Source organism: Lactuca serriola, chromosome 9 (assembly GCF_051521515.1).
Source record: "Lactuca serriola cultivar US96UC23 chromosome 9, Lser_US96UC23_V15, whole genome shotgun sequence".
NCBI classification, from domain to species: domain Eukaryota; kingdom Viridiplantae; phylum Streptophyta; class Magnoliopsida; order Asterales; family Asteraceae; genus Lactuca; species Lactuca serriola.
Window position 1 is genome coordinate 17282180 of NC_136416.1, and position 14276 is coordinate 17296455.

At 32.7% G+C, this 14276-nt stretch overlaps 1 protein-coding gene across 1 annotated transcript; it reads right to left on the minus strand.

Annotated features, from left to right (window-relative positions):
* Positions 1 to 3750: 3750 nt before the first annotated feature.
* Positions 3751 to 4260, minus strand: LOC145075395 (transcription factor IBH1-like). The gene has a single exon (XM_079021655.1). It carries the CDS (start codon positions 4258 to 4260, stop codon positions 3751 to 3753), a length of 510 nt encoding a protein of 169 aa, XP_078877781.1.
* Between the last annotated feature and the right edge of the window lie 10016 nt (positions 4261 to 14276).

Consider the following 14276-nt stretch of genomic DNA (forward strand, 5'->3'; position numbering starts at 1 on the left):
TGAATCTTCTATATATGCTCTAACAAATATTCAACACAAAATCACCTTATCGGCTGAGAACTAATTGACCGGAGAAAATATGAAAGCTTTACATCGAAAGTGTTATCGTTAATATATGATTTTGTGTCTTTTATTATTTTCTTACATATTCAAGAATGTTATCGTTTATTTACAAGAACATACATGTAAATGTAGGTATTGACAAATGACAATGCACATTTTTTTAGAAAATATGGTAGAAACATAATTTGATAATCATTGGATTCATCAAGGATCGTATTGGTTTACTTTGAGAATCGACATTTCTCCCATATGTCTGGGTTATGAGAAATTCGACCTAAGATAATCCTCAAAATAACAATCGATGTTCTATACACAGAAGATCGATCAAGAACTAGAGAGTGTGTGAATTTTTTGTATGTATCAAAAACTGGTTGTTTCATTTGATAACTCCTGATTTGGATAGGCAGTTATGAAATAGATAACCATACATAATTACAATGTGACACCCGCTAAGGGGCATGACCCCTTTGACCTCCGCTCTTTTAGTCGTATCAGGATCAATCTAGACCAATACAAGTGTGCACTCCACACCTTCAACCTTGTATTAAAACTAAGATATAATCCCCTTGAAACATGTATGAATCTCATTACATAAAATGAACCGGTGATACTTAAATCACCAATAATGTTAACCTTATGGTCGGTCATATGATCGTTACATGTATTTTCTTAGGTAAATCGCAATGTTACTCTTAGATTGTACCATTGTTCTCCACAAAGAGGTATACTGATGCAAGCAGTGAGAGAGTTAATTCTTTACTACACCCTTCTGAATGCAAGGAACTTGACAAGCCGACAATTATTAATCCCCTGCGTATGGACAACTGACAAGTTGTCCATTCTAAATATCAAATCCTACATACACAATTTTTTTTCAATAATTAACACGAACATAATCATTATATTTGATTTTTTTCAATAACTTTTTGATCATTCATATGTAAAGTTGAGTAAATTCATTTACAAATCAGAATAATTTCATTGGTGTAACATCAAAATGTTAGAAATAACATAAAAGATTCACACGTGAATATACTCAAATTCTCTTATGAACCTGAATATTTACTCCAATTCATATATAAATTTGATATATCTTGGTTAACGATTATTCATATCGATATTTATCATTCATATGTATCATTCAAATGAACTTGACAATCATGTAGGCTAAAAAATCTATAGATGTTATATAGTTTTTATAACCGATGAGACATTCATATTGTATATTAACCTATCAAAATATATATATATATATATATATATATATATATATATATATATATATATATATATATATATATATATAACCGAGATGATAAATAATTAATGAATATATATAACCATTCACATGGGAATTATCTTTTATATAAATTTAGTAGTGTTTAAATTTACAATGTTAGATAATGTGAAATTGACATGAAATTTAAAAAAAAACAATTTTTTTTATATCGATGTTGTTGTATATTGATGTTGATGTATATTTATAGACTAGTTGTGAGACCCGTATATTATACGGGTTGATTAAAGCAAAATGTTAAGTACGAACGATTAAATAGAAATTTTATTTGAATTTAAAATTGAAATAAGTGAAAATTATGTGAAAAAAACATGCAAAAAATAAATTAATTAAAATTATGTGTTTAGTGTACTAAACGAGTTAATTATAACAAAATGTTAAACATAAAGGTTTAAACTGTAAATTTATTTGAAATTGAATTTAAAATTTAAAATTTAAAATTAATAGTCATTATGGTAGGTTTAATTTATAGAAACTAAATTAATGATAGATTGAAAATGAAAATTGAAGCAATGACAAGTGGAAAATAAATATATATCTCAAATTTATGACAAAATTACATGTGGCTAATTTTATGAGAGAATGACATGTGGCAAAGTCATTTTCATTTATTAGGATAGATTAAAAAAATATATAAATTTCGATATACTGTATTTCTTTTGTATAAAACATAAACTCTAAAATTTAAGAGAGAGAGAGAGAGAGAGAGAGAGAGAGAGAGAGAGAGAGAGAGAGAGAGAGAGAGAGAGAGAGAGAGAGAGAGAGAGAGAGAGAGAGAGAGAGAGAGAGAGAGAGAGAGAGAGAGAGAGAGAGAGAGAGAGAGATGTATGTATATGAATATGATGCATCATTATTTGGCGATTCCACATGGTTCTAAAGTAAGCCACTTGTTTTAAGAATCTATACCATAACCCTCCCCCACGGCCCCGCCTCTTTCATGTTACCAATTTATTTCGTTTTTAGAGCATACACTAGTTAAAAGGCAAAATTAATTAAGAAGTTTCCATAAAATCGATAATATTACCATTGTTGACCTTGTAAGAGTATCGAAGGAACGATATTCTATAAGAAACAACCATATTCAGAAGAGGAGAAAAAAAATCAAAATCACCATTCGGGTTTAATGTGTATTGAATAACATACCATTTTAACAATTGGAAAAAATACCTTTCAAGAAATATTGGCTTTGAAACTGTTTTTGTACGAACGATAGATACGTTTATTTAAAAAGTTATTTATTTTGTCTGAAATAGATGCCATGACACATAACGTCAACACCACGAATGCCAAAAACATGATAAAAAATCTATAAATATCAGATTGGTGAAATGGTCGAAATCAAGACTATTTTCTAGAACGATATCACTCAAAAATAGATTGAAGGAATAGATTGGAAAAGGAATTCGGTACAAGAGGTGAAGATTTATAAGAAAAAAAACAAATAATTGATTTGATTATATACCAAGACAAAGACGCTATTCACATGGGACTTGACTTAAAATTGATGGAAACCCCGATTAATTTGTATATCAATCCTTACTTTCAATGAAATTAATATGAAGATAATTGATGATCTTTTAACTCACAATTATATCCAATCACACGTCATTATATGTATTATATATGACTATATAACATTTCTGGTTATTATCGATTTAGAACCGATGTTGTATTACTAATATCTATGAAAAATAAAACAAGGTTTCGAGAGACATGAAGTTATGTATTGAACATAAATTGCTTTTAAAGATCTTTAAGGATAAGATAAGATAAATTAGGTGCACCTTCCATGAATAATTAACCTTAATTAATTCTAATGAAATGTAGATGGATGTGCAACAAAGTCCAATCGGAGCAACCAGAGGACACGATAATCAAATTAAAAGCGTCCATTAGTTGATTATTAATAAAGCCAGAATTCTTCGACCATTTGGAACTCTAATTAAGAAATTCAAGTTCAACACTTTAAAACTGAAACCAACATTTTCATTGATAAGTTATTAGACGAAACTATCCTTGAAGCCATACATAATTTCTATGTAAGTTCTAGATTGATTTCCACAAACTAAAGTGTACGTAATAATTAACACAAAATTTTCAAATTAAAGCATAGATTTTTATAAATATTTACAAAAAAAAAAAAAAAAAAAAAAAAAAAGCAAGACCAACTTGGGATCACTTTATTCTGCATATGTATTTGAGCTATAAATTCTTCATAGAAAAGATAATCAAAAACTTAAACCACCTCCACATATTCTTCTTCGCAAGCTTCTCAAGATGACATATTATCATACATACACAAGTTCTATTGATCGCGTATATATGTATGTATAGATATATCGATTTACATATGTGTGTGTATATATATTTATCTTTTTGTGTGTATATATTCAAACTGTGGAGTAGAGATCTACCAGAGTTTTCATGACTTCAACCTGCGTGGCCAGATGCTTTATATAATCAGCAGTTTCATCCAACAAACCGCATGGATCCATGGTTTCAGCACCAGGTACAAGCTTCCTAAGCTTCACTTCTAGACCCGAATTCCCAAACGGGTTAACATGTTCTCTATTAGGGTTTCTTCTCCTTGTAGGCCGTGCATGATGTCGATGAAGACGAAGACTAGTAGTTATATGATGAACCCTCTTCTTGTTTCTTGTTAACACACATCGGTTTCTGATCTTCCATAAAATCGCACGGCTCCAAGCTCGTCTTGGTCCAACCACAGACGCCATTGATGCGTAGGCTGCAATCTTTACACGGTTAGACCTTTTATGGTTCTGGGTGTGGTCAAAAGCTGATCTTTTCTGGTTGAGGGTGTTTAAAGCAAGAAGGAATCGATAAGCGAGATGGATCTTGAGAGAGGTACGGTTTTTGGATGTGGGTTGAGGTGCAGACATTCTGAATCGACTTGTGGAAATAGGGTTGTTTCGAAATAAGGGCAAAAAGAAGATGAAAGATTTTCCTCTGACACAACGAGGAAGTACAAAACTGAAAGGAAATTATATGTTGTACTTTGTTTCTGACACAAAATCTAGAGAGAGGGAGAGAGGGAGAGATGAAGGTGTGAAGAGAATGAATAAAGTATGAGAGAGAGAGATTAAGAAAAGAAACTTGGGAATCAATCTTTATGTAATATGTAGTGATGAGTTATGACGATGATACTCTCTGTTTATTTTATATTTTTATTTACTTGCTATTGCTATAGTTATGGTTCTAAATAATATTGAATGTGATTTGAATACAAAGTCAAATTTTAATTTTTTTTTGAGTTGTGTCAAGTCACGTTTTTTTTTAAATGCGATTTAAAGCGATAATTTATATATATATATATATATATATATATATATATATATATATATATATATATATATATATTACTCATTTTTATATATATATGTGATTTAAAACGGTATTTTGTCAAAGTTTAACGGAAAATACAAGTCTTGGAGTCATGATGCACCATTACGAGCTTTTTAGAACATTGTTCGTAACCCATGTTTTAAAAAATAAGTATTATCCAAATCTTCACAATTTATCGTTTATATATTTTTTTTTGAAAAGACAAATGATATATAATAAAGGCCAAAACTAACAAGCAACTAGTCGGCGAGTTTATCGTTTTTAGTTAATCCATTTTAAAAAAACAAACACTTAATTATGATCAAGGTTCTAAAAGGCGTGAGGCGTGGCGTGACGGCAAGGCTAAGCCTCAATCTTAACGAGTTATGGCGAACCATGGCGTTTTTCAAGGTGTGATGTAAAGCGGCAATTTTGTATTCATTTATAATTATATTACCGCATAAATATAAATTTATATCAAATATACCTAGTTTTTAGAAGTGTTATATCAACAACTAATAACAGAAAATTAATAAAAAACACAATACTTGTATGTCCGATTAGAAAAGGTATAAAAAGAACAAAAAACGTGTCTCAAACAAAAAACACACACCATTACACGTCATGCCACGTGTCACGCCTAACAGCAACGTTATGAAGCTTTTCGTAACGGTGACGCCGCGCCTCATGCCAATGACACACCTTGGCGCCCGACATGGCGCACCTTTTAGAACACTGATTATGATATAATTTATTCAAATTTATTTGCAGGGACTGATTACCCGAAATACAATTTCACATTTAACAAATGAAACTTTTAATTGACTATAAATTGTGACATAAACTAATAATATATGTTAGCTTTAAAGTACGTCTTTTAAAATACAATTTGATTGAAAAAAAATAGGATATACATTTTGACGTTTTAATTAGTCTTTTAGATACTTTTTTTGAAGGGCAATAATCTTAAGATTGAAATTTATGCTATTCAAATATAAATCCATTAAATTTGAATTGTTTCATACTATACGATAACCACTAAGACCATATTGAAGATAATATCTTTGTAGTCTTATTCAATAATAGCAATAAAATTTTATGGTAAAATTAATGTGTATTATAATAATAAAACATGGTAGTTTTGACTCATTTTTAAGTAAACTTAGATTGTTTGTGTTGTGTGCACATCAAAAATTTGCAATTTTTTATCCTAAAAAATATAATTTTTAAAACATTTAATTCATTGTTATTAATTTTCATAAGGTTATTACTGTTGGTGTGTATCAATTATTTTTGGGTTTCATCAACCTCTTATTTTTCCTAACACTTAATTAGATATTTAGATTATCCTTTATACATTTATTAGCGTTCAAAATGGCACAAAAATATAATATTAAAAACATAATTACCATATAATAAGGGGTTAAGGGGTTGGCTAAAAAAACACTCATATTGCAATATGGACACCCTAATTAATTTTTTAAATATTTTTATTGGATTAAATTGCATTGTTTTCTGAAAAAAACTGAATATAAGCAATTAATTATTGATTGACTTTTTAAAAAGTGATCAATAGGATGTCCAAGACATAATTTTTAATAACATACTAAATCATAATATTTTATCATTACAAACAAGACATAATTTTTAATAACATATATATTGTATATGACTATAAAGTTTAATGGTTTTATAATCCTTAATATTTATATCAGTGATATTCATATTTATTATCGACATAATAATCTAAAATGTCACTAAAAATTAAGTCTTTTATGTCATACAAATTAGGGCGGTCAAAAAATATCACAGAAAACCACCCAATTTATTTCTAACACACATACACACACAACTGTCGTGGATTTTTTTGTTCGCTGTTTATTTAATAATGTTTGTTATGATGATGTTCTTTCAATTACCTTTTCGAAAAATAATTAATAAACAGAGAAAATGATTTAATAAAGGAAATTGAAGTAATAATAAAAACAGATAGAAACTTAATTTTCCAAATATGTAGTTGGTGGGGAAGCTCATGAAAAGCAAGGGTTAGACGTGACGTGGCAACAACCATACGACCGCACATGGTTTCCATTGACCATTTCTGGATTACTTGGTGGGCTGTAATTACTAACGAGACACTACAAATCCAATTTATTATTATCCGCCATTTTAATCATTAATGAATAGATATTTTGATGAACATTATTTAAAATTCTCATTTATGATGTAATGGTTTATAAATATAACCTTATTCATAAAATGTTATTAGAAATTTTTCACAAATTCACATTCTATAAGTAATAATTACACATTTTCAACCGACCGTACAGATTTTTAAATAGAGAAATCAAAATCCACATATTATGTAATTAACTAATGTTTAAAAATTTAACTTTTCTTATTTTTTCACACATAAGTATCGAACTTTAAACATGAGAATTAATTTGTATATAATAATTTTTTTTCAATATAAAATAATTTATGTATTAAAGTATTATATTGTATAATTCCTTAAAATATAAATTGTTATGTATAAAAAAAATTATTATGTACGAAATAATCACATATTTGTGTATTTCTTTGGAATACTTTTCTTTTTGATATATAAGACTAGGTCATCCATAAAATTCATCACTAGTGTTGGGTGTCACCTCATCACCACAAACTATCACCACTGCAATGAGATACCTACCATTAAACACATTATTTTACATTATTTCTTTTTATATTTTTTTAATTGAAAAATACATTAAAAACATATATTTTTTTAACAAGTTTTTCATTGAATTAAGATACCACATTACATTAAAAAAATTACATCACTTAAAAAATGCAACGTTTAAAAATAAACCATAAAGAACTACCATTCGTTCCTATATCGGGTTCGAACGGATTCTTTAATCGTCAAAAATATCTTCAAATTGTCGCATTCGAGATCGTCCGCTTTCATTTTCAAAATCTCTATAGCGATTTTTGTTTGGAGCGTTGTTTTGCGCCTCTTGAAATGATGTTGGCACATCTATCATTCTAGTTCCACCCGACACATTATCTACGTCTTCGATTCTTGAATTTGGACATATTGGTCAATTTTTTTTCTCCAAAATGAGTTATAACACTAGATCACGAAGTCGACGAACACGCTTCTTTGCTTTATTTCTTCCAACTGGCCAACGAAGAGGGTGTTCGTCTTCAAGATCCATTGGATCGTCGTTGATGTCAATGTGTATTCGTCTATCCGATTGTTGTGAAGTTGCACCGGGGTTTCTTGAACACTTTGAATCGAAAGATGTTTGTGAGTTCCTTCTATTTGCTCTTTCCATTTCAAAGCATCTTTCAATTTTAGCTATGGTTTCACATATGGAAAACCTTTGCGGGGTGGCATTATTTTTTTTTTCAAATTGATCCAAGGCCGCCTTAAATACATCGAAATCGTTTGACCGGCTTTTCTGTAAGTTTTTGAGGTTGTAAATTACTCAAAATGTGGTGCATTTTAGTCGCAAATCGTGACACTTCAAGCTAATTTGGTCGGGATTTCGAGTTTTGACCTCCTACTAACTCATAGAACACACTTCGAACTTTCTCCTAAAACAATTATAGGTTTGTGAATCTCCTTCAATTAGGTCTTGAGAAGCCGATACCCATGCCTCTGCTAACTTCTCTTCTTCCTCTTTTGTACATGGTACCCTTTCGAGTGTATTGGTTTGGACTAGGTTTTTCCTTTTTTTGGTTGAGGTGGTGGTGGTGAAGGTTGTGTTTCTGAAAAAAAAATGGTGAATGAGGGGGCTGTTACGCTTGTGGTTGGAATTATTGATATTGTTGGAATTGTTGTTGATAGACTGGGAAATGTTAAATTTGTTGTTAAAAAATAGATGTTTGTTGGATAGGGGAGCCGGTTTGGACCAAATTCACAAAACCACCTTGAGATGATTCCATGGTCGGGAATTGACGAGGAGTTGTATCTAACACAAAAGCATTATCGGGTTTGTAGTTTCAATAGTTGGGGGGGGGGGGTATTTTGATTGGGATCCATGGTTCTTTGTTGTAAAAATATTATGTGTGATTGTGTAATACAGAAAGAAAAGATTGGTGTAAAAATGAGGTCGTATAGTAAGGTATTTATAAGTAAAATTGTAGTGTAAAAAATCATTTTTTTTGAAAAATCGGCTACTGGAACCGCTACTAAAACGATCAAATTCACCAAACGATCTCATTGGTCGTTGTCTAGCGTCTTCCCCACCAGAACCCCCACGAAAACGACCGACCACGATAGGTCGGATGGTGTGCACGGACAACGATCATGGCCATGTAGACCACAAGCCAGTTCGTGGTCGGTGTTCCGGATGGTCTAACATGTTCAAAATGGAACTTAGAAATGCACATCAAAATTGTTAAAAGCCATCCAAAGTATAAAACATGGGTAGACTAGAAATTCCCAGACACGCTGTAAGATCCCAAAAATAAGAGTAAAATTTTCATTTTTAAAACCAAGCCCAAAACCATAATTGTTTACAAAACACTGTTTCCAAAAGTTATAATTACAAATCAGAGTATCCCAAAATCGAATATCATAAAATCAGAAGGATGTTCACAATCAAGCCTTCGCCTTGCCTCGATCTTCTGAAGTACCTGAAACCATAACAAACAAGTGAGCCCCCCTCTCCCCGAAGTACCACCACACTTCATATAAAATATACAATCATGCATGCTGGGTCCAATTAGTCATTAGATTGGAATACCCTCGAGTCCACAACCTCTCGGTTGGATTACCCCCGGTCCACAACCTTCCAGTTGGAATGCCCCGACCCAATCAATCATCATACTAGAATTCCTAGGTGTAACGGGTCCAATCAAATCATCATATTGGAATACCCTCAGGTCTACAACCTCCTGATTGGATTACCCCCAGCCTACAACCTTCCGGTTGGAATGCCTTGGCCCACAACCTTTCGGTTGGAATGCTCGGGTTTGTTGACTAGCAGCGCAAAACAACGCAGTCTCAACCCAACCACACTATGGTGACAAATACATAATATATATAACATACATCCAGTAAATAGATAATCACATAACCATTCAACAGACTAACAAACAGATCTATGTATCACTACTACATAACAACGTCTTATATACCAGGGCACAGATCTAACATATCACTACAACATAACAACATCCTCTATACCAGGATATATAATCTAGTAGGCTGGAATTGGTGCCTTCGACCCAGAAATACAATGAGGAAAACTCACCTGCGTTGAAGAACCTTGAAACACCACGATACGCTCCCTTCTACACTGCTTGTTTGCTAGAATCCACTAACACCAGAACCACATAAAATCTTAATCAATAGTCCAAAATCCTCAAGTTTGACCCTGAATCAAACTTGGTCAAAAAGTCAGTGATCAACAAAAGTCAAAGTCTATGGCAGCTGAGTACGCCCAACGTACTCAACTAACGCCCAACGTACATGACCTCAACCTAGTACGCTAAGCGTACTCCCAGGTACACCTCGCATACACGAGCCGGTTCTAATATTCCCATTAAGCACTTTATCCTTTAAGGCCTTTATCAAGAGCTCAAATCTAAACTCAAAACATCGACTTAAGTCATAAAGTTTCCACATTTATGACATTCCATGCCTAGAAAAGATCCAAAAGCTAAAACCTTAACTTATTTATCGATTAAGACAACTTAACTCTTGCATGGAAGGGATAAAAGGACCAAGATCACATTTTTATGGTTCCTAATAGCTCCATAAAGGATAGAATTTCCAACTTTATCCATTAGAATGATCCAAACAACCAAGATCTAGCCTTTTAAGTTTCAAAGGGACCAAAAATGCATCTTTCTTAATTAATCCATTAAGTCCAAGTCTCTAACCTTCATATATAAACCAAAATGATGTTTAGATGGATAAAGTTTCCAACTTTTTCCATAACGAGGTCATAAAGTTTCAAGATCTAAACATTATGCACTAAAGTGACCAAAAGCTCATAACATCCAAATCTAGCTAGATCTAACAAATGCATCATCAAGATTCAAGCTTCATACCTACATAAAAAAGATCAAGGTGAACAAGGTCTGGATGTACAAGCTTCAATGCAACTAACATTTCTCCAATGATCTCCTTCCTCTCCAAGATGCACCAAGAACAATCCAAAGCACTCAAAAACTCAAGGATATCATAAATAAGGCTAGGGTTTCAATATTAGGGTTAGAGAGGATGGAGGCTAAAAGTAATAAGGGTTTGGGGGAAGTTAAGGAGCTTAAATAGGGCTTAAAACCCCGAAATTAGTGTTTGGGTCCTAGTTACGTATGCCCAACATACTCCTAGTACGCCCAGTATACCAAGTTAAGCGTTCGTGATCTAGCTTGCCTAGTACACCCAACGTACCAGGCTACACCTAAAACCCTCCAAAATTTCAATGGTCATAACTCCGATTTCGATGATCTTTATATCCATGGAAAGGTATTGAAGAGCCCCACAATATTATCTAAATATATTGGACTAAAAACTTCACGAACAAAAATGCATATTTCATGCAAGAAGTCTGAAACATCACTTTTCCTGTTTTACCCTTTTACTCCAAAACACAAACCAAGGGCTTGGATCGCATAACCAATATTATCAATATCCAATACTTTCTAAACCCTATTCCCTTGAAACGTAAGTCCCTTACTTGATCCATTTATTGTCCATAATCCCGAAATAAGAAACTTATCAAAACAGAATGTTAGAACTCCCCCATTTAAACTCCCTCTAACCATTTCGAAATCTAGGCATCTTATAAAGAAAACTCGAGAGACCACTTAGAAACCACAATTTCCAACAAACAAATCAATAACTTGAAAATGCTCAACCGCAAAAATTTTCCTTCTCTCCCTAACTGAATGATCCGACTTCTAAAGGACTTCAGAAACCTTTGTCACTATACTCCTCGAAACCGGGAGCCCTCAGAACTACAACCATAACCTAACTTTGTTACTATACTCCTCGAAACTATGAACCCATCAGTCTATACTTCAGAAACCTTACCCTAAGACTGATGATTGTCCATTCGTCAAACCTACCCCCAGTCCTTGACTAGGAACACCACCTAAACATGCTGAAAGAATACTCAAAACATACCGATCGTTAATTCCGCCCAAGTCCAAATTCGAAAATTGTGCCCAAAAACCTTCCAAACTTGTCTTTTTGACAAGTCATCACCAACCCACTACTCCCAAGAGTATAATGATGGTCTATCCAAGAATTTCACTTGCATCAAAACCCCTTATTAGCTCAGGTGTACATTCACAAGATAAATCACTCGAGACATTTACAATGAATTTTGTGACTTGAGTCTCCATAACTGATATCCAACATTGGTAACCAAAGTTCAAATAAACAACTTGCAATCCAACAGGTTCAAAATGCAACACTCTGTAAGAGACTTCTGATGTACAACTATCACTCTCAATAACCTTTAACTACCCACATGATCCAAACCAACTGGTTACTGAGTCTCCCGACTACTAAAAGCAACACACTGACATCCAACCATGCCAATAAGACTAATGATGCAATACCTAATAGTCTCAATCAAATAACCACCGGGTCCCTCCCAGATGTTTCATGCAACTATTGGTTCAGAATACATCGTGACACCATCTACCCACTAGGATGATAAGTTCACGGTGTCACACCGATCTTGCCGCTATTCCATCACTTTCCTGAAGACTCACGATTAGCATCACAGGGGCCTAAAGATACTCAAACATCAACCCACCGACTTGTAGGAACCCCATCAACATCCCTCTCAACACAACCCAAGCCAAGTGCTCTTATGCTATTATATTCAACCTACATAAATCTCCAAGGAGACGCATAACCAAACCTAGACCAAATGCATTCCTTCTTCCTCATAACCTTACCCAGAGGGTGTGGTACCTGTACATTTAACCTAAATAACAAACTTCAACCACTAACAGAAACATCCTCATGAATGACCGATACAAGATCCAACACCTCGATTGAAATTGAATAGATCCAGCCAATACGTAACTAGCTATATAAACTTCCAAAGTTATTCAAAAACATTGCTAACACCCTGGTTGGACCAATCAAAATACCGACCTTGTCAACACGACATGCCAAAATTGGATTCTGAAGGGTTTTGAGAATTCTAACACTCCTAAGGTGCTGGGGCAAAACCCGAAGGTTTCGTAAGGGTAGCGCAAAATATAAAAAAACCATTGTACCACCGCGATACCCGCTATTTAAAATCCTGGCCTTTGGCTGCTATTTGATTTTTTTTCCATTATAATTGCCTAGTGAACGATACTCCAACACATTAATTAAGAAATACAACATATTTTAAGTTGGAACCACAAAAACACAGCTTGATGCATCAGATAAAATAATGATCTCCAACTCCAAAGGAGTTCTGCCACCATCGACACTAAGGTTCCTATAATCTGAATTTGTAGTTAGGATTACATCCAAAGATCAACAAAGCAAACCATTACACAACTTCATAACTGAATTGTCCTTGGAAGATTCAAATACTAAATTAAAGAAATGTAATTATTAATAAACCTACAATCTCAGATAGTAGCAAAAACAAAAATGAAAGAAAACCTTGAACAATACTTGTTTTGGAAGTTTCAAATATCATCAAGAATTTTGCAATATTTATCATCAAGAATTTTTCTGCAGCCATCTACAATCGAGAATTATGTAACATTTATTAAGAACTACATTCAAACAATGGAAAAATTGTAGCAACAAGATTTTTTTATGCAATATCTATCATCAATAATTCCCAAATTTATAGCAGACGATCTCCAAACCTTAACGAGCAGGACAAAAAACTTCAACCCAGTTGGTGTTTCTCTAAAAATCAAAACAATTTGGATGTTGAGTTTAATCCTTTTAACTCTCCCTAGTTTGGTATTCTAACATGAAAGAAATGATTTTTTTAGCATCTCAACAGTTTAATGTTCATGAAAAAGTTGTACATTAATCAAACACCTTACATGCAAAATCTTCATCAACACAATTTTCAAGTAATTATTGATTTGGAACCAGACCCATAACATAAATAAACAAACCCACATCATTTATCAAACACATACAGAGCCCTAATTAAGAAGGTATCATATTGCCTTTGTTTTGGAGAAAAAGGATAAACCTAAACTATGCTCAATCTAACTAATTACCATCTACATATATAAAATCAAAAACCGAAATCGACTAAATTGTAAAGGGATTGAAGAATTACTAGAAATCAGTTTACAGAAATCAAAGCACTATTTTGTAGAAATCTTTTGTGATTTTGATTATGCTTGCAATTTGAACCACTGATATTTGCAAATAGGGCAAAATCGGAAGATGCATCTCATGAAGGTAATGTAATAAAAAAAAATCAGGGGGCACGCTTGAATGAATTATACATGTTTAGAGGGAATCCGATCACCACTTGATAGCTTTTTTCCTTTCCGAAATCAACCAAACATATATATTTTCATTCACTATAAATACATGATTCATTTCTTTCTATGATTCCTCCATAGCAAATAGCACCATGATGATTTA

Excerpts from the sequence above, each read along its gene's own strand:
- LOC145075395 (XM_079021655.1), bottom strand. The coding sequence starts at position 4,260 with ATGTCTGCACCTCAACCCACATCCAAAAACCGTACCTCTCTCAAGATC.